This window comes from Phyllostomus discolor, chromosome 2 (assembly GCF_004126475.2).
Source record: "Phyllostomus discolor isolate MPI-MPIP mPhyDis1 chromosome 2, mPhyDis1.pri.v3, whole genome shotgun sequence".
Lineage (NCBI taxonomy): Eukaryota > Metazoa > Chordata > Mammalia > Chiroptera > Phyllostomidae > Phyllostomus > Phyllostomus discolor.
In genome coordinates, this window is record NC_040904.2 from 204051992 (window position 1) to 204075029 (window position 23038).

General features: G+C 46.2%; 1 protein-coding gene and 1 long non-coding RNA gene across 3 annotated transcripts in view; one reads left to right on the forward strand and one right to left on the reverse strand.

Annotated features, from left to right (window-relative positions):
* Nucleotides 1-2590, forward strand: part of C2H12orf75 (chromosome 2 C12orf75 homolog) — a 35477-nt gene extending 32887 nt beyond the window's left edge. Inside the window, exons 5-6 of one of the 2 annotated variants that reach the window (XM_028531539.2) lie at nt 818-852; nt 1694-2590. In XM_028531539.2, coding sequence (XP_028387340.1) covers nt 818-822 — 5 coding nt within the window. In that variant the 3' untranslated portion in view covers nt 823-852; nt 1694-2590. Of the gene's footprint in view, nt 1-817; nt 997-1693 lie in introns of those variants that run through there. The other variant, XM_036019518.1, reaches the window with a different exon arrangement.
* LOC118499175 lies at nt 5-20020 on the reverse strand. The gene is made up of 3 exons (XR_004901699.1): nt 20008-20020; nt 4346-4349; nt 5-447 (listed from the first exon to the last, which is right to left on the reverse strand). It is a non-coding gene; the product is annotated as an uncharacterized LOC118499175 (long non-coding RNA).
* Between the last annotated feature and the right edge of the window lie 3018 nt (nt 20021-23038).

Here is a 23038-nt window from a genome sequence, read left to right on the forward strand (position 1 = left end):
GGTAAAATCACGAGATACTTGTTTTCTCTAACCATCTATCTTAGGTTTTGTGAGAAAATACGAAGTGTGTATTTCACCTTGATTCAACCTACATACACTCGAGTGGCAGGGAGGCCCATGTCCGTGTTTGTAATCATTCGTTGACACGGCCAGCCCTGTACCAGGTGGGAGTCGTAAGTTGGCTTCCGTTTGTGGTTCCATTCCATGGACATTTTTAATTTTTTACTAGTGTCAACGGTGATCGGTATGAAAAATGAAAGCGAAGGTGTCAGTCAGTTCACGGGGCTTTTGTAGAACATAACGGTAAATTCCTCTATTATATTATAAAGACGACTGGCTGATGATCAGTCTGGTGATTCGAGGAGAAGCAACTGCCTAGTGTATGATTAAATGAAGGGAGGCTCCCTTTCTGAGTTTCACGGTAATTGCGGGGTGAATGAAGTCCTTCTGACGGTAGGCGCCGCTGCAGCCTCCCAGATGGCTTCTTGCGTGAGTGAACTTGAAGTGAGGGCTGCGGTAGAGAATGCTGACTTCCCGAGTACTGTGCGGTTGTCTCGTGCAGGGTTTTAAGGAACTGTTCAGGCGGTAGTACATTAATTTAACATACTTTAGCTATACATTCCTCATCGTTATTTTCTACTTTATGATTTTGTTTGATTTTATGATTTTGATTTAATGACATGATTTGATGAGTTTGATTTAATGACATTATTTGAACTAGCAAATAGGGTATGCTGTGACTATTTAAGTTTTTATAAGAAACTAGAATATGCTCTTTGTAATCTGAACACTTACCATTGTTAATTTTCTCTTTAAGATTAGAAGACAAACACATGACTCAATAATCAGCAGGTACTGTATATTTTTCTAAATAATTGGATGTATTTAGCCTTGATGATGAATGAACCATAGATATTATTTTGCTACGTTATTTCTAAGAAACCTTGGGACTTCGAGATTAGGAGGGGGTTTCGTCTTGAGGTTATATCTGTGGAACCGACCATATTTTATTGCAAAGAGGTCTTTAATGGTCAGATCAATTTTCTTTGCAGGTTTTAAAAGCCATTTATTTTCTTTCAAATGCAACTTAATTTGTTTAAAAAGAGCAAGCCAAGTGTTTACCAAACAATTGAGTTTTCACTGTTCATTGCCAAAAACTTGAAGGGTCTCAGACCTGGGAAATGACAGGGAGAGAGACTAGAGAGGCTGGGGCTGGGAATTAGATTAGGATCCACATTAAGTGTCGACCACAGCCAGGAGCCAGTGAACGTACATAGAGGAGATGCATCACCCTAACCCTAACCCTAACCCCACCCCCCCACCCGCCGTAGTGTGGATGGCTAGGGCCCACCCAGGAAAGCCTGCCCACAGAGGGAAGGGATGGGTTGTGGCCGAGCAGTCTGTCCCTTTCACTTGGGGGATGATGACATGCAGCTAGGTTTGGGCATTATTTTGTCGTGTTTTAAGTGTCCGTTTCTAAGTCTCCTTTTCTACCTGACTCTGTCCCTTTACATCAGTCAGTGGTTGGCACCGTGCATGAAGTCTTAAATAAATATTAAGTGAACGCTGAACGTGGGCTTTACTTCAGAGAAAGTCCGTAAATAATTTCTAGGCTTGACGCTGATGTATTTTTATTGACGTTGTACCTTTCCAAGCTTGCTAATTATTTCCCGTTTGCCTGTTGTCTTCATAGCCTGCTCGTCAAGATTTAGAAGGTATTCCGCTCCGTGGGGCGTTGTAGCGTGCATAGACGTTTCCAAGGAGATTCCAAACAATACCTTGCCCCCCGCCCCCACCTCCTCAGAATGTGTAAGTCGGCAGTTCAGACCACGGGTGCACGTTGAGCGCTGCGGCACCAGAAAGGACTCGGCTGAACGGGACACTCGGGGATGGAACGTTCTGCGGCCGCCTGCAGGGACCAGCTAATGGACTGCCGCCGCCCAGCGAGCCGGCTCCGCGCCAGCAGCGTGTCGGCCCTGCCGTTCCACGCCGTTCGTGAAGATGGTGTCTTTTCACGGATGCTTTTTTGGATAGTTTTTATATAACAAAATCCTCATTCTATTTGTAATTTAAGATAAGGAGGCACTATACATGAGTAACCTGAAGTCGTATATTTGCCTGTGATCTTTCACTGTTTCTACTTCACATTGATTTTCAGCTGTAGGATTGTTAAGTTGATTCTTACGGTTCTCTCTTGCCCTTTTTTACTATTTGGTTTTCAGCTTTATTTAAGTGTCAGAAGTTTTCCTTTATTAGGAACAGTGTGTGACATTGCATATACTGTTTAAAAGGAGCCGCTGAAACTGGCATGTCATGTACACATTTTGATCAACTTCCGGTTTTCTTTAGTCCAAGGCTCTGGGACTGCAGACCCCTCCCCCATGTCGGGTCTCCCATTCTGCCCCTGAGTGAACACGGCATCTCATCACGTTCCTTCTGTCCTGTTTCACGGACTTGTGACTGATGGTCAGTGGGATATTGGGGGAGTTTTTCATGTGATAAGGACCATGTGTATCCATGTACTATTGCAATGCGAATTACTCAATTTACCAATGTATTTCAATAATTAAAACATTTTTATCCCTCTTTACTTGGATGTCTTAATTATTTTTCAAAAGAACACTTTCAAGGAAGTCACGCATGTCATTGTCATGTATCAATACAGTATATCAATATGCAAAGATAATGTATAAAGTAGATTACTATGATAGACCAAAATGTTTTCATATGGAAAGCATTATCTTGTATATTTGGTCCATACAACAATCATAGAGACATCAAAATGATAAAAAAATATTGAAGGTAAGAATCACTAAGAGCCCTGGCTGGTGTGGCTCAGTGGATTGAGCACCAGCCTACGAACCAAAGAGTTGCCGGTTCGATTCCCAGTCAGGGCACATGCCTGGGTTGCAGGCCAGGCCCCCAGTAGGGGGGATGTGAGAGGCAACCACACACTGATGTTTCTTTCCCTCTCTTTTTCCTTGCCTTCCTCTCTCTCTACAAAAATAAATAAAATCTTTTACAAAAACGAATCTTTTATAAAATAAAATCTTTTATAAAAAAGAAACACTAAGAATTGATTGTGATAAATGTATGCCTGTCACACATTCATAAGTCCATAGTGGTATTTAGGTGGACTATCAGCAGTGTATCCTATTAGATGTCTTAGGTAGAGTCACTCTTTGAAAACTTTTAATTTTAAAATAATTTTAGATTTACAGAGAAGCACAAAGGCAGTACAGAGAGCTGTATTCACTTCATCCAGCTTCTCCTTACATAAACATAGTACATATGTCAAAAGTAAGAAATTGAATATTAGTGCACTGCTATAAACTAAACTGCCATCTTTACTTGGATTCTGTTCATTTTCTCATTAATGTCCTTTTTGTGTTTCGGGTTCAGTCTGAGATTCCATTGCATTCTGTTACATTTGCTAGTCCTGCTTCCTTAGTCTCTTCTTCCTGGCATTTTTTTTTTCAGTCTTTCCTAATTTTTCATGATTGTGACACTTTTGAAGCCTACTGGTTGATATTTGGAAGTATTTCCCTTAATGTGGATTTCTCAGATGTTTTCTTATGATTAGGCTGGGCTTACAGATTTTTGGAAAGGATATCCTCATCTCATTGTATCTTAATATCTCATGAAATCAGCGTGACTGTTACTGGTGATATTAACCATGGTCCCTCGGTAGGGGGCGTCTGCCACGTTTCCCCACGGTAAGTAAGGTCTCCAGTTGTTCTTTCCCACCCTCTGTTCCTCATGGGAGAATCGCAAGTTTGGACCACACTCCAAGAAGAAGAGAATTAAGGTCTACCTCCTGAAGGAAAGAGTAGCAAGGAATTTTTGGACATTTGTTAAAAGCAGCAGGGGAATAAGTATGTTCGGGGAGGTACTTGGAGACCCTGCCAAAGCCCTGTTTCTCTTCCAAGGTTTGCCTGCTGCAGGAGCTACCACCCTCGGGCGTCGCCTGCAGTGCTGCCCCTGGGCTGCCCGGGGGCGGTGTGCCCTTTCCCCATTCTCCACTGCTCTTACTTGGAATTCTTCTCCAAGGAGTGTTCATTTGTTCCTGGCCCCTGTTTATTTATGTATCCCATCATTTATTTCTACCCGTATAGACTCACAGGTGTTCATTTTGATCTTTAGGTTATAATCCAATCACCATTTTATCACCATTTTTTTTTGTGTGCAAATTGTTTGAGCTTGGACTGTGAGTGATTTTTTCAGGTTACCTCCTGACAAACCCCATCCTCTCCCTGCCCCTCCCCCACTCACGGTGACTTTTCATAGCAAGCAGGCCTGCCAAACAAAGTCCCAATTCTGAAGTGACTTGAAACTTTCCTGAAACTTGACTGCAGAAGCCTTGATGCTTTCCTTCACCCAGACATTATTTAAATTTAGAACCGAGTGTTGTATGTTAATCATGCTTGCTGCCCACCTACCTATGTCTTAAGGCTAATTGATTGTAACCTTTCCTGGGTACTGAGGAATCTGGAATGAGAGACTCAGAGAAGAGTAACTGTTAACTTTAAGATCTTTTGAAAGAAAAGGGAGTCTTAATAACGCCTAAAGTTTAAGTAAATATCTTTTCAAACAAGAAATGTTGGTTATTTTCAAGAATATTATTAAAAAATAGGTGAGAGAGAGATGAATTTCAGAGACTTTCTGATGAACAAAATTATCTTATTAGAAAAGGTTTTCTTAAGAACCTTGAGCCAGGAGACGTTCATTCCTAGATTAGTTAAAAGACAGGACTAGAGTTTAGTTTTGGGAGAACCCTTTGAATCCCTGGAATGTAGAAATCTGGTTTCAGCAAGTGCCACCAACTTCTGGGGCTTTAAAATGAAAGAGGGCCCAGCCCAGTGAACTGCGAGTTTGTGCAAAAGCGGTCCGGAGTAGGCTCCAGGGACAGGGGCAGAGGGTCAAAGGTGCTGAGTCAGTACGATGAGGAGGTTGTCTCTCTGAGCTGGGGAGCTGGGGAGAGCTTGAAAAGGGAGCTAAAGGGAGCTAAGGAGAGCTAAAACAGGTTCACTTTTGGACATGGGAGCTTTGTGTACTTGTGTTGTAGGCATGCCTGGGGTAGTGATGTCAGGAGTGAAAAAGGGAGGCAAGGCGCTCATCCCTAGGAAGGTAGTTTACATCTTCTTTGCTTATCTTTATGTAATGTACATGATAAGCTCAAACAGTGCAGAATGGTGTGCTTTTCCATAGCCCGTGTGCTAATACCCAGCTCTGGTTTTCAGTCAGTTATCACCACGGCCGGTTGAGTTCCTGCTATACCCAGCGGGCACTGACTACCGAGGGGACGGCTGAAAGACCCTGCACTCGCAGCTCTTTAGAATAGCAGGGGCAGCCTGGAATGAACACAGCACCGCCCAAAGTTGCCACGGATTACTTTGGGAGCATCAGCGGGGTACCTCTGTCAAACTGGTGGGTTAGGAAAGACTCCCACTGCAGTCCCCTGCAGAGTCAAAGGAGAGTGGGGTTGGCCGGCTTTAGGCAGGAGTAGCGAAGCTTTGGGCAGAGAACAGCAAGTGCAAAGACACAGAGCCCTGAGGGCCCATGAAGTGTCCTGGGAATTGCTTAGAAATTCATCCAGGCTGGATGGAACTGAGGGGATGGGGTCTCAGGTGGGCTTGTGGGGAGCTCCGGGGGCCGTGCTGACCTGCAGTCTGTGGGAAGCCATCGGGGAGTGAAGCAGTCGTCCAGTCTATGTGCCGGGTCTCCCCAGGTGCCCACCTGCGGGGGCCCATAGGGAGGTTTGCTCTTCCTGTCCCTTCTAACTCTGCCTTGCGGGAGTCTGCAGGAGGCGTGGGGGTGGCGTGCAGTTCTGTTCTGTGCGGGTGGGGCTTTCCCATTTAACCTGCGGTGCACACTCCTGGGGTTTTCAGACACAGTGCCGTCTGCGAAAGGTTTGGGAAACAACCAAGAGCTAGGGCAGAGTCAAGTGATACGATTTGTCCCCCCACGAGAGCACCCCTTCGAGACTGGGAGAGCTGGTGGTTCCCTCCAGGGCACAGAAACCAACACAGAGAGTCAGGGAAAAGGAAAAAAAAAAAACAGGAATTTGTTCCAAACGAAACATTCCACCAGGAATAGGAGAAGCATTCCAATGGCGCAGGCCACGCCCCTCCCAGCAGCAGGTAGAACTGGCTGCTGAGATACCAGGTTTTTGATAACATTGAGGACACCCTGTGGCTTCACACATTTCTCCCATTTCTTTCTCCACGAAAACCGTTCCATTAAATGAAGACAACCTTCTTTCTCCACTGGAGTCTAACACTTAGATAATTTAGCACTCAAGTACATATTTCGCGTGTTCTCTGAATATTTAACATTGAAGTACTGTGGACTCCTTAGGAGGCAGGTGCCTCACATATCCTTTTCCATTCTTAGAATTGGGTCCCAGGGACCATTGTGTGATGTGGCCTTAGGTTGGCATGAAGACAAAGAAATGGGTGACTCTGCCAGAGTAGGACAGACTTCTGGGGCAACTGGTATCTCCTCTGGAGCAGTAATATCTTTGGGACAATGTTTAAGGCCTTCAGCAAGTCATCTGACTTTTGTGCACCTTGGAAGTTTTCAATGAATGAGACAAAATCTAATTCTCTTCTAAGAGTGTTAGCAGAAATCATTCATTCATTGACCCATTGATTGAACACTTATTTCCTGAGTGTCTGCTTACTGTGTTAGGCCTTGGAGATGCAGCAGTGAACAGAGCAGAAAAAAGTCCTTGACTTCATGGGGCTTCTGTTTCCCCGAGGGGACACACACTAAATGAATGGTGTGTGTGTAGTTGTCAGGGTAACAAGTGCTGGGGGAAACTACACCAGAGAAGGTCAAATAGAGAGCTAGCTGGGCAAGTGGGTGGTACAATTTCAGTCCTGAAAAGGACGATCAGGGAATTGCTCACCAAAAAGATGATATTTGAAGCTGGAGACCAGAAGGAGAATAGCTAGCTACCCGTGTGGGTATGCCTCGGAAGGACATTTTAAGGAGAAGGGACAAGTTAAACAGCCTCATGCAGGAGTGTGTGTGGCATATGTGAAGAAGAGCAAAGAACTCAGTGTGGCTGGACGAAGGTTACAAATGGGAGAGGAACAGGCCAGGCCAGAGGTGTGCTGGGGGCGGGGGATTCTGGAGGGAGGTTCGGTCTGTTGTTGACTGCTGGCTTTTTAATGTGTTTATGTATGTATTTTAAAGTACATATTTAAGGTCTACAAACAGCATGATGATTTGGCACACAGATACATAGTGAAATGATTATTATAATCAAGCTAATTAATACATAACCTCACATAGTTACTCTGTGTGTGTGTGTGGCGAGATCCCTTGAAATCGACTCTATTAGCAATTTCCAATAATCAATGCAGTATTATGGACTATAGTCATATGCTGTACATGATTCCCATCCCCCCACTGTCCCAGCCCCTAGACACCAACATTCCACTCCGCTCCTGTGAGTTTGATTTTTTTTTTAAGATTCTACACCTGAGAGATATCATATAATATTTATCTTCCTGTCTGGTTATCAGATGATTAGATACTTTAACTTTGAGATGCTTCTTTAACCTCAAAGTGGAGACATAGAATATAGGCAGGCAAGGTATCAGGAGGGAGGTGATATATATATACACACATTATAATATATATATATATATATATATATATATATACACACACACACACACACAGGTGGTACTCACTGCCACAGAGTGGTGGAGCTACCAGCACAGTGAACAGATAGAGAAGAGATTGCAGAGGGCCGAGTCCTGGCCACTGAGTCTGGAGTCCGGAAAGGGAGGAAGGATCGGTGAAGGAGAGTGAAAAGGAGTAGCTAGGAGTAGCTAGACAGAGAGGAAGGAAAACCAGGAATGACTTTGTCCTGGAACCCACACACGAGCCCTGAATGAGGGGCTGTGTTAGGAGTGCCATGCAGTAGGAAAGGGGTCGCATAGCCGAATTCTCACAAGCACAGATTCCCATGTAAACAAAGCCAGTGGGGACAGAGCAGAGAGTCTAGAGATACTGATGTCGTTTTAGGCAGATGGTTTATTAAGTATAAACTCCGTTTAGGTCTGTTATAATTTTTGGCCCAGGCAAAATGATGGAGGTTCCATTTGGAGCTAAAGACTGGAGTCTATAACTCGGGATTTCCAAATCCCCTACACAGGGGTGGTACATTGAGGAGGGACCGGAGGAGGTTGTGTCCTTAGGGAACAGGCTATTTTCCCAGCTATCTTTGGTGTTGAATGCTTGGGGTTGGGGGGCAGAGACCTCTCCTTTCCCTCCGTCTCATCCAGCGGGTCTTGGTGGGGATTATCCTTTTCTCTTTCTCCAAAGGCATAGAGACATTCCACACTCTGGAACCTTAGTCCAGAGTGTTATCTTCTTGGAACACTTCTCCGTTTCTCCCCATCTGACTTGCAAGCTCTTTTCCATATTAAAGCCTAGTTCCCATTTCTCCAGGTGGAATCGCTCACTCCCTCTCCCGCGCTCCTCCACCCCTGGGCTCTCACACAGCGCTTAACATGTTGTTTTTCAAATTCAGGCTCATCCAATTGCTCCAAATGTATTCTGAACTATCCACTTCTTGGCACCACTCCGGACCAAGCTACCATGCCCCTTGTGCCTGGACCATCTCTATGAGCTTTTCACACAGAGTAAGTGTGAGTGCCCGGTGCTACAGTGGAGTGGTGGGTCCTTGTCTCTCATCGTCCCAGGAACATGGGGCCGGTCACCCTGACCCCTGGCAATAACGCAGTGTCTGGTGCAAAGGAGGGAGCAACGACTGTTTATTGGATGTCGACAGAGTGAAGTCCCTTCATTTGCTCGACAGTTTACCAGGCACTTTTGCACATATAATATTTAATCCTCACAGCGATATTCTATACTTCAAGGTAATAAGAAAGTAGAAAAGTAGCTTGGGTTAATTTCTTCCTTAACAATGAGCATAGAATATGCCATAAAACTTTGCGTTTAACATTAAAAAAAAAAAAAAAATTCCATGGGCTAGCGTCAAAATGCATGTGTCTACTTCCCCCTAGTGGAATTAGCTTTAATAGCAGCTTCATTTTTCCTTGAATGCCAGTGGGAGAAACCCCTATTTTACTTTTAAAAAATATATTCATGGAATCCAGGATTCTCCAGCAGTGTCTTCACAATAGCAGGGAGTTTATATCCTGGCTTATTACACTAGAATTATTATTATTATACACACTTATTACCTGTACACCTTGAACAGTTTACTCCTCTGTCTCTCTGTTTCCTGATTTGTCAAGCGGAGACACTAACGATGTCATTTGCAGATGTCATTAATTTATATGAGGTCAGGCAGGACTAAGTGAACCCCCAGTCAGATATCACCGATGTCCTTGTGAGCAGAGAACACAGACACAGGGACACACAGGGAGAAGGCCGGTGTGAAGACAGGGGCAGAGCTTGGGGTGACACAGGCACAAGGGAAGGGATGCCAAGCACTGCCAGAGGCATGAGAATCTGGGAGAGACAAGAAGGGATTCTCTCCCAAAACCTTCAGAAGAAGTACGGCCTTGCTGACACCTTGATTATGGATGTTTAGCCTCCAGCATAAATTCCTATTGTTTTCAGCCACCCTTTTTATGATAGTCTGTTGCAGCAGCCACAGGAAACTGATACACCGAGGAGAACATGGCTTTCTGTTTGCAAGGAAGACGGTTTGTGGGTGCATCAACCCTGAGTAGATGGACCTTCCACCCAGCCTATGACACGCTTCCCCTGCGCGGCCAGGCTGGCTCCTGAGGAGGAGGAAGGAGATGAGCTGAGCACAAATCCTTTTCAGAAACACACCAATCAGAGGAGAAAGACCGGAGGTTGGGTGTAGTCTTGAGTCCTTCCTACAGGAAACACAAGGAGTGGAGGCCAAGAGTTCCTACTTAAGAGTGGACCGCCCTACTCCCGTGCCAATTTTTCTGTTGGCACAAAGTTTTCCTAAAAATATTTGAATCCGTTCCCAGCATTGAAAAGTTGGGAGATTTCATATAAAATCCAGATTTCAAGCTTCTCCTTGAAACTGGAAAATGTAGCCATCCTGGGCCACATCCCCACAGCGCTGTGCCTCCTTCAGATGATGCCCTGCAACCTCAGCAGCCCTGTTCCGCCAACCGCTGCCCAGGTCTCACCCCCGACTGGCCGGTGCCGCCCACTTCTGTTCTCGCCCCCTGGCTGCAGACATTTTGGCTTAGAATTCCCAGAGCACAGACTCTGGAGTCTGACAAGCCTGGGTTCAAATGTGGGCTCAGCCACTTCCCAAATGTGTGCTCCTGGGTAATTCACTTAACATCCCTGAGCCTCCGTTTCCTCATTCATAAAATGGAAATAATGATAGAACCGATGTTACAGGGGATGTTGGGAGAATTTGATAGTGTAATCACGTGAGTCTTTTTGAACATACGCAAGACACGTAGGTGTCCAATAGGTGGGAGCAGTCGTTACCATTTGCAAAGCAAAGCTGGGCGATGTAAGAGGAAACCTGGCAGAGACAGCCAGCCTCTGGCTGCAGGCATGCTTTGTCTGGTTTTAGCACTGCCCTCCGATTCACTGGTTTTCAGAAAAAATATTTTACTAAGCCAGCTTCCAAGATTCCCCTTTCTGGAGGAAGGAGTCCAACAGCAGGTTTGAGAATTGGAGGCCTAATTAAGGTGGTTTTCCCTCCTGCCCACAATTTGATTCTTTTCTGGAAGGGAGGTCGCAGGGACACGGGAAACTGGATGCCGTCCAAATGCTTTGATGTCTGGGTTTTAAAATAGCTGTGATCTTAGCTGGCTTTGTAGACTTCCTAGTGGCCCCCAAAGGACAGTCTCTCCTGTGGCCGATCACTTCTCCTGGGCGGCCCAGAATGATGGACGGTGCAGAAGGAACCGACTGACTTCAGGTAACCTACTTCCAGGTGGAGGTGAGAGACCGGATGTAATTGGGAAGGAGGCAGGATGACAGGACAGTTATTATTATTATTATTATTTTTTTTTTTTAATGAAGAACATATAAACTTCTGTGAGAAGGAATATCCAGAAAGAAGGTCATTGGCTTCTGAAGTGATTATAAGGAAATCAACTCAAGCCAGTCTTTGTAAAAAAAAAAGTGAGTTTATTTGAAAGGATACTGAAGTATGTTTATAGATTCCTACCCCCACCCCCCAGGACAGCAAGATCTGCTCAGGGACAAGAACCAGGAATGAAAAAGTGATCAGGTCCAGTGTGTAAATTACTGATACAATTTAGTCCTTGATACAGCGGGTGGCTGCCTGGGTGTTCAAACGTCACGTATTGAGTAATTCCTCAACTTCTTTGAAATGCCACATTTATCATATTCTAATATTTTTGCGTGTGTTTGACTCAATTTCTGATAAAATTCAATGCCATCTGTTATTTGTGGTTGTTTGGGGTTGAATTGTGTCCCACAAAAGAGGTGGGTTGAAGCCCTAACCCTCAGTACCTCATAATTCGACCTTGTTTGTTTAGAAATAGGGTTCTACAGAAGTAATCAAGTTAAAATGAGGTCACTACGGTGGGTCTTAATCCGGTATGACTGGTGTCCTATAAAAAAGGGGAAATCCGGGCTCAGGCAGATGTGCACAGAGGGAGGACAGCCATGCGAAAGGGAGGATTAGAGGCATCTGTGAGCCCAGGATGGTCTGCCAGCTACCAAGGGCCAGGGAAAGGCAAGGAGGCGTCCTTCCCCAAAGGCTTGAGAAGTAGCGTGGCCTTGACCTCAGACTTGCAGCCTCCAGGACTGTCGGACAGTAAGTTCCTCCGGGTCTCGGCACTGTGGGAAGGCGACCCTAGGAAACTGATACAATGCTCCAGTCCCAACTGTTTTATTTATTATAGATTTCTAGTGTTTAAAAATACCCGGTCACATTCATCCCAGGGAGGATATTTTTTTTAAGACAGGAAACATTAAATCCAATGTTAATAATGCTGAAGATTATAATCTAGAATATCATTTTAAAAATGAGTTTTAATTATTTAGAAAATGCATTGTAATATACTCTTGAGAAGGGGACATTTTACCTCCTGTTCATTATACCTCAATAACATTGATGAAAAGGAACCGTAGAAACAACAGACTCAAATGTATTATGTGCCGCAATGTAGCAAGTGGGGAACACCCACCCCCCGTTTTGCTTATGTTGCGGTTTATGGGCACTTTGGCCCAGAGCTCTGCGTCTATTTAACATTCTTGTGGAAGTCTCGCTGACTTGTGGGGCTGGGGTGTTACACTAATATTTAGAAATAATTTAGGCCAGCACTCAACCACTTGCTTAAAACTGTGCAAATGTATACATTCTTATAACACATGTGCAGGCCATTCTCAAGTCTGGGCTGGTGGGGCTCTGTCATAACTCCATAGATCAGCTGGGGAGTAACAGCAGAACATAAAACATGCTGAGTTGTGACAATATAATTTCATAGATCATTTATGTATTTAAGTTTTTGTTACAGTTCTGGCTTTAGTAAGCAGAATTGTTTCAATATGGCAATGCGGAGCTCCCCATAGCCAGGCTTATAGGACCAGCTAAAACTTCCTTAAAGTAATTGGAAGGCTACGTTTTGGACTCAACATTCAAAACAAAATAAATTAGGTCGTTCTGAAGTGCTCTGTGAATGAATATCCGATAGAACAGGAATGGAGATGTCTAATAATTACACACGCTGTTGAATGTTTCAAGATATATTTGAAGAGTGTTCTGATTTTCCCAAAGAAGGAAAATTTGAATTGGATGGAGACCTTGTTCATCAAATCCCTCCTAAGGTAATACTTGATAATGAGATGTGAACCATGGTTAGTGCTAGCTATTCGTCATTAGACCAAAAATTCCTGCTGTTTCTCAAGCTCTGGATTTGTTCCATTATACTGAGCATGGAAAGCTGTTAGAACTGTTAAATATGCAACTATTTATGGAGGTCCAGTGTGCTGTAGTAGCTATGGGTTTTGTCCATGTAGCTCCTTCCCCCTTTCCCCTTTGTTTTGCTAAGGGAAGCTGTCTTCCCCGTGGGAATCCCATTCCTCTGGGCTGGGAGGTGCTGAAGTTATGTCCTCCCGACCACCAAGGTGGCAAGATGACCCTAACCTGGTCAGTAAGGGCCCACCTTTTCCTTACCTGCAGTCACTCCTCCTGCAAAGGACATATGTCCCAAGACTACCCTATTGGTGTCTGCTCTGGAATTTTCTCCAGAACTTCAAGGAGATGAAAATCATTCTTTTTTTCTCCCAGGAAGGAAAAAAGCCAAGAGCTGCTGGGCCCACCCTTCTCTCCAGTACCGGGAGGCTCTCGAGCCGTGCAGAGAGGGGGGGGATTGCCAGGCTGACGCTCCTCAAGCCCTTGACTTTCCCTTGTGTGAGCTGAGAAATGCTCCCCTCTCCTTAATCTAAACTGAATTGGATGTCTCTCATTTGCAACATAACTGGCACAAGAAAATTGTAATGGTAATTACTGGCAAATTGCCTGCTTGTGAAAATAAGAATTTTCTTGCAACTGTGCAGCAGCAGCAGCAGCGACAACAGCAATTAGATGCTGAAGCCAATGTGGATCGGAGCTGGCCTGCACTGTGCAGAAGTCCACAGCATGGTGTTTGGATCCATCAAAGGAACCTCATTGAAACCCAGTGACAGATAACTTGAAATGGACAGGATACACTGCTGCCCTGGCTGGTATGGCTAAGAGGACTGAGCACCAGCCTGTGAACCAAAGGGTTGCTGGTTCGATTCCCAGTCAGGGCACATGCCTGGGTTGGTCCCCAGTGGGGGGGCTCTCAAGAGGCAACCACACACTGATGTGTCTCTCTATCCCTTTCTCCCTTCTTTCCCCTCTCTCTAAAAATAAATAAAATCTTAAAAAAGAGAGAAAATGGAGCCCTGGCTGGCATAACTCAGTGGATTGAGCGTGGGCTGCGAACCAAAGTGTCGCAGGTTCGATTCCCAGCCAGGGTACATGCCTGGGTTGCAGGCCATAACCCCCAGCAACTGCACATTGGTGTTACTATCTCTCTCCCTTCCCTCTCTAAAAATAAATAAATTAAATCTTTAAAAAAAGAGAGAAAATGATACACTTCTATGAAAAAATATTACTTTATCTCCCCATTTTCTGCATTAGGGTTTTGGATAAAATTTCATCTGACCAAAGCGTTTTCTTGCTAAAGATTATTTGAAGATGGCTATATGGGATGATCTCAGAGCTCTCCTAACCTTGACATTTTAAGATTCAGACATTCTCTGGATTGAATGGAAAAAAGAAGAAGAAAAATATCCAGGAGAAGGAAATGTTATTTTCCACTTTTTTCCCTGAGTTAGCTAGTCTTTGTTGGTCCTCAGCTGGGCTGGGAAGCCAGGCATGAGGTCCCCTTCAAGAGTACGCATGGACTCATGGGAGCACAAGGTGGGGTTGCAGCAGGCTGTGGACCCTTATTGAAATCCTCTCGTGTATGTTGCTTCTTACCCAAGTTGCTCAAACAGCGTTTCTCACCAAGACCACTTGGGTTAAAGGACAGACATGCTCATTTGTTCAGTACTAGTTCTCTCTCTCTCTCCCCTTCTCTCGATGAAGAAAATGAGCTAGCTTCCTTCCGTTAGCAATAGCAGGATTTTTCTGGAACCTTCTTTAACGGGCTCTGTTTAAACACATGTCCTCTCCCTTTGCTCTCTGACGGGAGTTGGTCTCCCACCCCAAGGAGCTCTGAGATAGGATGCACCACAGAGATGTGGGGCAGGAATGGCATGTTGAGCAGGAATCATGGCATCTGGACGCTGGTCAGCTCCCCCAAGGCTGGCATCTTCCTGGGCTGAGTGACAGAAGTGGTGACCATTCATAGAGCTCTGGCTGCCTGCCAGGCCCTGCTCAGGCTCAGGCTCATTTAATCCTCACAAGAATCTCAGGGGTAAATGCAGGTATTATCCATGACCTCTGTAGGCTACAGGAGTCTCTCCCATACTCTCGTATAATATTCTGTAACTTTGCCCTGGACCACTTGCCTCTATATGGAATTATATATGAGGTCTGTCCAGAAAGAGTCCAGCCATTGTTGATATAACAAGAACAGTTTGCCTGACATCAATGCAACCTGGCAGCCAAGGAGAGTGGACTGGAATGCACATGTGTGAACAATGACGACTTCACTGTACTAGTCAGTGGGGCCAGTAAACACCATTGAGTGAGCATGTATACTCTGTGGCTGTCATATTTAAAAATGACTGAGTGAGTAGCAATGAATCTGCAACAATTTTTGCATTAAGCTTGGACATTCTATGGGCAACTGGTGATTGGCAGCTTCATCACGACAATGTGCTCACTCATGCGTCATGTTTCGTGCAGAGTTTTTGGGGGAACATCAAATCACCCAGGTGACTCATACCTGGTACAGTCTAGATTTGGGGCCCTGTGACTTTTGGTTTTTCCCAAAACTAAAATCACCTATGAAAGGGAAGAGATTTCCAACCATCAGTGAGATTCAGGAAAATATGACAGGGCAGCTGATGGCGATTAGGAGAACTGTGTGAGGTTCCAGGGTGCCTACTTTGAAGGAAACTGAGGTGTCATTGTCCCATGTACAACGTTTCTTGTATCTTGTGTCTTCTTCAGTAACTGTCTCTATTTTCCATGCTACATGGCTGGGTACCTTCTGGACAGACCCCGTATGTTTCCCCATGGGAATGTAACCTTAACAGTGGCAGGAACTATGGATTTTGACTGTGGATATCCAGACCTAATACAGCGCCTGACATATAACAGGGACTTAGTTAACATTTGTTGCATAAATAAACCCTCATTTAATATGAAGAAATTAAAGCTCCGAGAGCCTAAGTTCCTTGCTCAAGACCCCACAGCTAGCAAGTGGGGCAGCCAGTATTGGAACCCATGTTCTCCTTGCTGCCTCTCAGCAGGGGGCCTCCTTTCCAGGCTCCCTTCGTTGATGCCTCCTCCATGCAGGGAAGCAATTGTGCCCAGTGCAGTTGAGCAGCAACACCATGGCATCTGAGTCACCAGGTGAGAATCCTGTACCCAGTGATGGGAATCTGTAGGACCAGAATGGAAAGAGTGGACTCTGCATCATGGTAAAGGAGATGAACTTGACACAGAATTCACCCACGGGCAGCCCCTGATGTTTAACTTAAGTCGTTTCTGAAAGATAGTCACCTAACATATCCTTTTGCTCCAGAAGGACTTGCATCATAATAGGGATAAGTATTTCAATCATAGGAATGGCTGTCTTTCCTATGGAGACACTTTGAGCTGTAGGTTTGGGGTGCAGGAAGGAAGGGGGTGGGGGTGAGTGAAGGTGGAGGTGTCTGTAGCCCTGAGTCAGAGGGTCATGGGCTCAGGTAAGTTAGATAAAGCTGGTTCCACTTCTGCCCTTGTCTCCCTCCACCGTTGACTCAGGACAATCACTGTGTGTCCCCAAACCGTGGCAATAGCCAAGACTGTGGCACAGGTGTACATCAGGACAGAGCAGAAGCCCCGTCGCAGTGAAGAGTTGAAGACACAGGTGGATGATGGCCTTTCTGTGGGTGTTCATTTCTCCAAAACTCCTGACAGGGTGGTTTGTCTTTGAAGGCACGAAGGTGGAGTCTTGGCCAGAAGAATGTCTTGGTGTGTGAGGCCAGGAAGAGCGATTGCCAGCTCTCCCTCCTAGGGCTTGTCTCATTCTGTCTCCTGGGAGCACCCAGGCTGCCCCACCAGGGTTCAACCTTCCGCCCTTTTGTAGGTAGCGTAACAGACACCCCGGGGGAATATGAACTCACGGATCAAAATAAGCAGAAACCTGTAGCACAACCTAAGGAGTACAATGACCTCAATAGAAAAGACAAGAAACCGGACTAAATGTACACACGAAGCAAACATCTCTTACTAGAACAAAGATGTTAAACACGGCAAAGATCAGAACTTAGAGAAGGACCTAGAACAGAAGTGAAAAGGAAGAAGAAACCCATGACACAGAGCCAGGTGGAAATAACAGTGTTGAAAAATGCACCGGTTGAAATCGTTGACTAAAATTTTGTGATACAGTAGAACTGATACAACTGAAAACATGACTTAGTGAGTTAGATGATCATATCGATGAACTCTACCAGTAGGAAGCAAGGATAATGATAATAATGACTAATAACAATAATAATATGTAGAAAGTTAAAATATGGAGGAAGCAGTTTATTTTGGCTTTGAGATCAAGGCTGAGTCTTTACTAATTGGTGGAGGGAATGGTAGGAGACTTTGGCTACAGAGATTAGATTCTTCCTCGCTGATCTGTGGAAAGTGGCTTTCCTGGCCAATGCCTTCTCAGATGGCTTTTTAAATGGTGTGTTTTTTTTCAATGAAGGATGTGTGGTTGAGCGTCAAGCTGCTGGAAAAGGCTTCTGGCAGACTCGCGGGCACTCCGGTGAACTCCTGTCCTTCCTCCCGAATTGTCGGCAGTTACCCCGTTGAGTTCTAACGAACACCCGGAAATGTTTGCCTAAGTTGTTCCCTTTCGACGCTTGGGAGTATTATGTTCGTGAGGATCAGCACTTTTGTCCCACACCAGCCTCAACATCTGGGCGTTTTTTATGTGAGGAGTGTGTCGGTTCTAATCTCCAGCTGATCTTGAAGTTTCTGCTTTTGATGTTCTTGTTTTAGGGGCGGCTGGGATGGGCTGGATCGTTTTCTGTGCTCGACTGTTTTGTCTTCCAATGAAAACAAGAGCTTCTCTTAGTGTTTACTCTGGGTCAGGTACGAAGCTAAGTGGCGGATCTGCATTATCTCATTGAGCCCGCCCCAACCCAGGGGGCTGAGGACCATACTGCCGTTTGGTGGATGGGATCCTGCAGTTATTCAGCGCACGAGGAGAGAAGTGGTTCCAGGGCAGGGGCATCCCAAAGCTGGTTGGTTTAACCACAGCTACTGGGAGGCCCCTCTGCCATGCCAGTACCCTTTTGCCAGGACAGAATCTGGAGAGCTGAGGGCAATGGACCAGCGGCTACCTGCTGGCCCAAGCCCCCTCCCCACATGGGTTTTCTGGGACTCTTGTCTCAGCAGGTCACTCAACATCAAGCATTGCTCTCCCACCTGGAAGGACTTAAAACACCAATCATCACAAGCAGGACTTCGAGGACAACAAAAACACAGGTTATTCCACAAACTCGACCTTTCCCCAAGAAAGCCTGTACTGAGGAGGCTTTATACACTCCATCCTCTTGAGAAGTGTTAACGGTGTGCGCGCCTGTGTGCCTTTGCGTGTGGGGTGTGAGGGTCACACAGGAAGCCTTTACTCTGATATCCCAGCCAGCATTTCTACTCTCCATTCCCTGCCCCTGGCATGCTGGGTATAGTGGTCCCGGTGGTCATTTCTACCTGCAACAGTGCCCTGCATGCTGGGTCTGCTGACTCTTCCCAATGGATGTTGCCAGTATCTAACTCCACCGCACTGGGCATTCATTCCCTTCTAACGCTTCGAGTGAGTGCATTCCCTGTATCTAGCCCCCTGCTGGGATCCTCCGGCAGTTAGCCCACCGTTTTAGAGAGCGAGCACCCCTCTGCCAGGGGAGGGGCGGTGTGGTGCTTCAGTGAGGACTATGGAATCAGGCTGCTCTTTGTTGCCCTCCTGCTTTACTCTCTGCTCACTGGGTTTCCTCGGGCACATTGCTTAACGTCTCTGAACTTGAGCCTTCTCACCTGTGAAATGGAGCTCATGAGACTTATCCCACGGCTGCCAGTGGAGAGTAATGGAAATGATGTATTTGAGCCTTATAGATGGTATCTAGGGAACTGAGGTCTTTTTATCCTTTTCCTGACTCACGCGTCTTATGTTCTTTATTCTCGTCATGCCTTGGAGTGGTTGGGAGTAGGTTCCAGCAGTTCAGTCTATCTGGGGCTCTCAGTGGAACCCAGGTGATTTGTCCTTGGTTTTCTCTTTGTCCTTCACAGGCCTCAGGGTCTACGTCGGCATGGGAGGACTCGGTACGCTCAATGCCAGCATTCACGCCCCTGGTGAGACTCTCATCCCTCTCTGCTCTGCTCCGGAAGCCAGGGGTGTGACATTGACATGACACCTTGTGGGGCGCCATGTGTTGTGCTGGCTGCCATATCATCGGCCATTCAGTTTTGTTGTAATCAGCTCAGGAGACACAATCACGCGATACTGCCCGCCGCCTTGTTCCCTTGCCTGGAAAGGGGTGATTCCGGCTGGAAGACATTGACATGACACGCAGAACCACAGGATGGGAGCGTTACTGAGGCCTTCAGGGCGAATTGCGTTCTGCGGAGGAGCAAATGGAGGTCAGGAGAAGGGAGACACCCGTGTGGTTTTGGAAGACAGTGTCGTGGCGTCATGAAGGCTGCTCAGGCCGGAGTCTCAGTTCCTTCCCATGTTGGATATGTGGCCCCGAGCAAGTCACAGGATGTCTCCAAATTTCAACCTCTTTGCCAGAGAAATGAGAATGATGATGATAGTGCCTGATTCACTGAGGATTCAGGGGGAAGACTAAATGGGATTGTGTGTGCATGTGTGTGCATTTGTGGGCTTGCACGTGTGTGTGCGATGCTCAGCCCAGTTCCTGGCACTGAGGACGTGCTCAATCAGTATAAACTCTCGCCCCCACGCACCCCCATTCTCCCTCACTCTCTTTGCAGCACCCTTGCCATGGAGGGCCCTCTGAAGCACCCAAGGGCTCTAGTGAAAGCTCACACCTTGCTCTCTGTGATGCTCACATTCTGGAATCTGGGGACTTGGGAATAACCCCCGTTCCATTTTTGAGATTTCCTCAAAAGTGAACCATAGAACCCATGGTCACATAAATGCAGGGGACAACTTTGGTTTCCTTACTTATAATCATGTCATAATAATCACACTAAAAAGTATAGAATTGCGTATCTTGTAAGAGGGGCCATGAGTGTCTATGGGATGTGTCCAATATGCCACCGTGCATGAGTCTTCACACCCACCCTCTGAAGTAGGTGCTGTTTTTGTCAGCCTCCCTATCCAGATGAAGGCACCGAGGCACTGAGAGGCTAAACCACCGCTCAAGGTCACTAGTTGCTACGTGGCCGTGTCCTGACATGGTCCCAGAGCTTTCTGATTTTGGAGTTATAGTACTTCCCTCTGTAAACTCAAACAGTATGACTTCTTTATTCTTAGCTGTTGCCTTATTTAAAGAGGATCACCCTCCTTTCTTTTGTCTTTTAAAATCTGTGTCAACTTTCCAAGTTTTATGGGCAATTATATAGTTTCCCAGTTGTTGGTTGTTGGGTGTGGGCTGGTGGTTTCCCTTGAGATGGCCCAGGTCGACCAGTTAGCTGCAGACATTTGATAACTGGTATTCTCTGCTACATGTTCTCTTTCCATTTAACAGCTTTTGTCTCAGATGGAAAAGTTTATAGTTGTTTTTTTTTAATGACTTTTTAAAAAATGTGAGGGTTGGAGGTTGTGGGTGGAAAAAACAGGCAGGGCGAAGGAAAAGTTCTTTATTTTTTAGTCTGGTCTCGTTTAAAAAGCTCTTTTCGCTCTGTTCTTAACATTTTGGCTTTCCAATTTTTCTCTTGTTAGTGGTTTTTTCCCTGTCTCTGTTTATTTTGTGACTCGTGCCTGAAGGGATGTTTTCTCAAAAGGGAATTATCCACACCACATCTCCTTCTGGCCACATGGTGACCGCTCTCTTGGTCAAGGTCTTCTTTGTTCAGCGGAGCGGAGAGTTTATTCTGGTTAATGGGGGTGCCGTATAGGAGCAGCCGTCAGATGGGGCAGAAACAGAATGAACTGCCGTTAGCAGAGGCAGACATTTGAGTTGTAATATCCATTACATGATGTTTTTCCTGGCACCAGAACCACCTGAGCTGAGGGTCCGTGCACAGATTCTAACTCGGCTGGCTGAAGCACGTCGAGATTCCTGTTGTTCTCCTCGGAACGAAGAACAGGAGGCTGTCCAAACGGGGGTTCTCTCTCAAGGGCCACACCAGGCTGTTTCACTGGAGAACAAAGATGCTGGGGCCTCACAGGAAGTGGAGTTGGACTTCCGGGCCACATCACACCCTCTGGCTTCCAGGCGGCGCAGGGGTTGCCTCCTCCTCTCATTTCTCAGGGCTGCATGGTCTCCGGGCCTTAGTTTCCCCCTCTGCACAATGAAGCAGTCCCAGGGCCATTAAGCGGGTAGGCTCAGAGGCAGAATGCCGATGTTCATTCCTGCCATTGCCCGTTTCCCAGTATTTGGTGAATCAGCTTGTGCCTCAGTTTCCTCATGGGTGAAGCGAGCGTTGCCAGATTCTGGGGCTGTGGTGAGGTCTCAACGCTTGTCAAGTCCTTTCTGTGCACAGTGCCTGATGCGGGGCAGTGATCCGCTCATGCTACTATTAGCTGTCCCTTGTGACCAGCTTCCCTTCCTCTTGCGTGGCCAAACGTAGCCATAGCCAAGGGTAGTATTCACTCTACTAGAAGTCATCACGAGAGCTCATAGTTATAAACGTTTTCATATATATTTTATACATATTTTCATTTTATTTTCCTCGCATCGCAGATGAGGGAACTGAGGTTCAAGGAGGCCAAGTCACTCGCCCAAAGTCACACAGGTCAGCTGGGACCCCCACCCCCCGCCCCGCATGCGTCCCGTGGGAATGCCTGACTTAGTCTCTTCTGTTGTTCTGACACAAGACCATGGGCTGGTCGCTTCTCGACAATGGAAGTTCATTTCTCACAGTTCTGGAGGCTGGAGTCAGACCTCAGGGTCCTGGTCAGGGTCTGGTGAGGGCCTTCTTCCAGGGAGCAGACTGCTAACTTATCGTGTGCTCACACAGCAGAAAGAGGTGAGGGCGCTCCCTGGGGTTCCTTTTATAAGGGCACGAATCCCACTTGTGGAGACTGCACCTTCATGACCTAATCACCTCCCAAGGGCCTTACCTCCAAACATTGGGGAATTAGGTTTCAACATATGCATTTTGGTGGGTGGAGGGGTGGAAGTTGGTGGAGGAGGGGGAGACAAAATTCAGGCCATCGCAATGACCTTTTAAGTCCAATGCCTCTACTTCTGGTGGTATGGTTTGCAGCTCTTAATCTTGGTTTCTGAGTTTACTGCTTCCAACTCTGGATGAGGAGTGTGAGGCACTAGGCTCAGTCTATGAGTTTTTTCCCCCCGTTGGGTTAGGGGCACATTCTTGGTTCAGCCGGCTGTGGCTGGACGGGTGGAGTCGCGTGGCTTCAACATGGCGGCCCAAACCACAGAGACACTGAGAGCTTTTCTCAGAAAGGGAATTCGCGGGCAACCAAACCCTTCTAGTATGCACGCCCCCATTCAATCCTAAAACCGTCTCAGGGTCCTCCCCGGAGGGTTAAGGCACTGCGGGATTGCTGTCTGCCTTTCTCGTGCCGAGCTCGACTGTAGGCATGGGGGACCTTCACTGGCAAGCTCTGCCAGTTCTGGAATGAATCTACACAGTGTTGGCAGTACACCGAGTGCCCTGTGCCTGCCAGGGGGTGGGGCCTGGAAGTGACTCTGGCAACCATAAACAGCAAGTGTCTATATGTCTACCATGCTGGTCTCCTCCCACCTCTTGCTAGGTCTGTCTGGTTCTTGGGGTTGTACTCCCGAGTTAATGCTGTTGTGAGACCCCTTTGATGAGCCTGGCCATTTGCCTAGCACGTCAAACTCCCCACTCCCTGGGGCCCCCACCATTCGCTAAGATCTTGCCTTAATCTAAACGTAAGGCACGAGGCACAGAAATATTCTGCCACTACCCGCCCATCAAGCCAGTCCCCTTTGCATGGTTTTCTTTCAACTTTTATTGTGGGAAATCTCACATATTCACAAAAATATAGAGACTCATGTAATAAATCTTCATGTACCCATCACCCAGCCTCCACAATGATCAAATCATGGCCAAACTTGTTTGTCTATGCCTCCATGTAATCTCTCTTAATATTATTTTGAAGCAAATTCCAGATATTATTGCATCTGTAAATCCTCTGGTATACATCGCTATACTATTGGAACTGTTTGTTTTTAACAGAATCACAATCCTACGATCATACCTAAACGTAACAGTGAT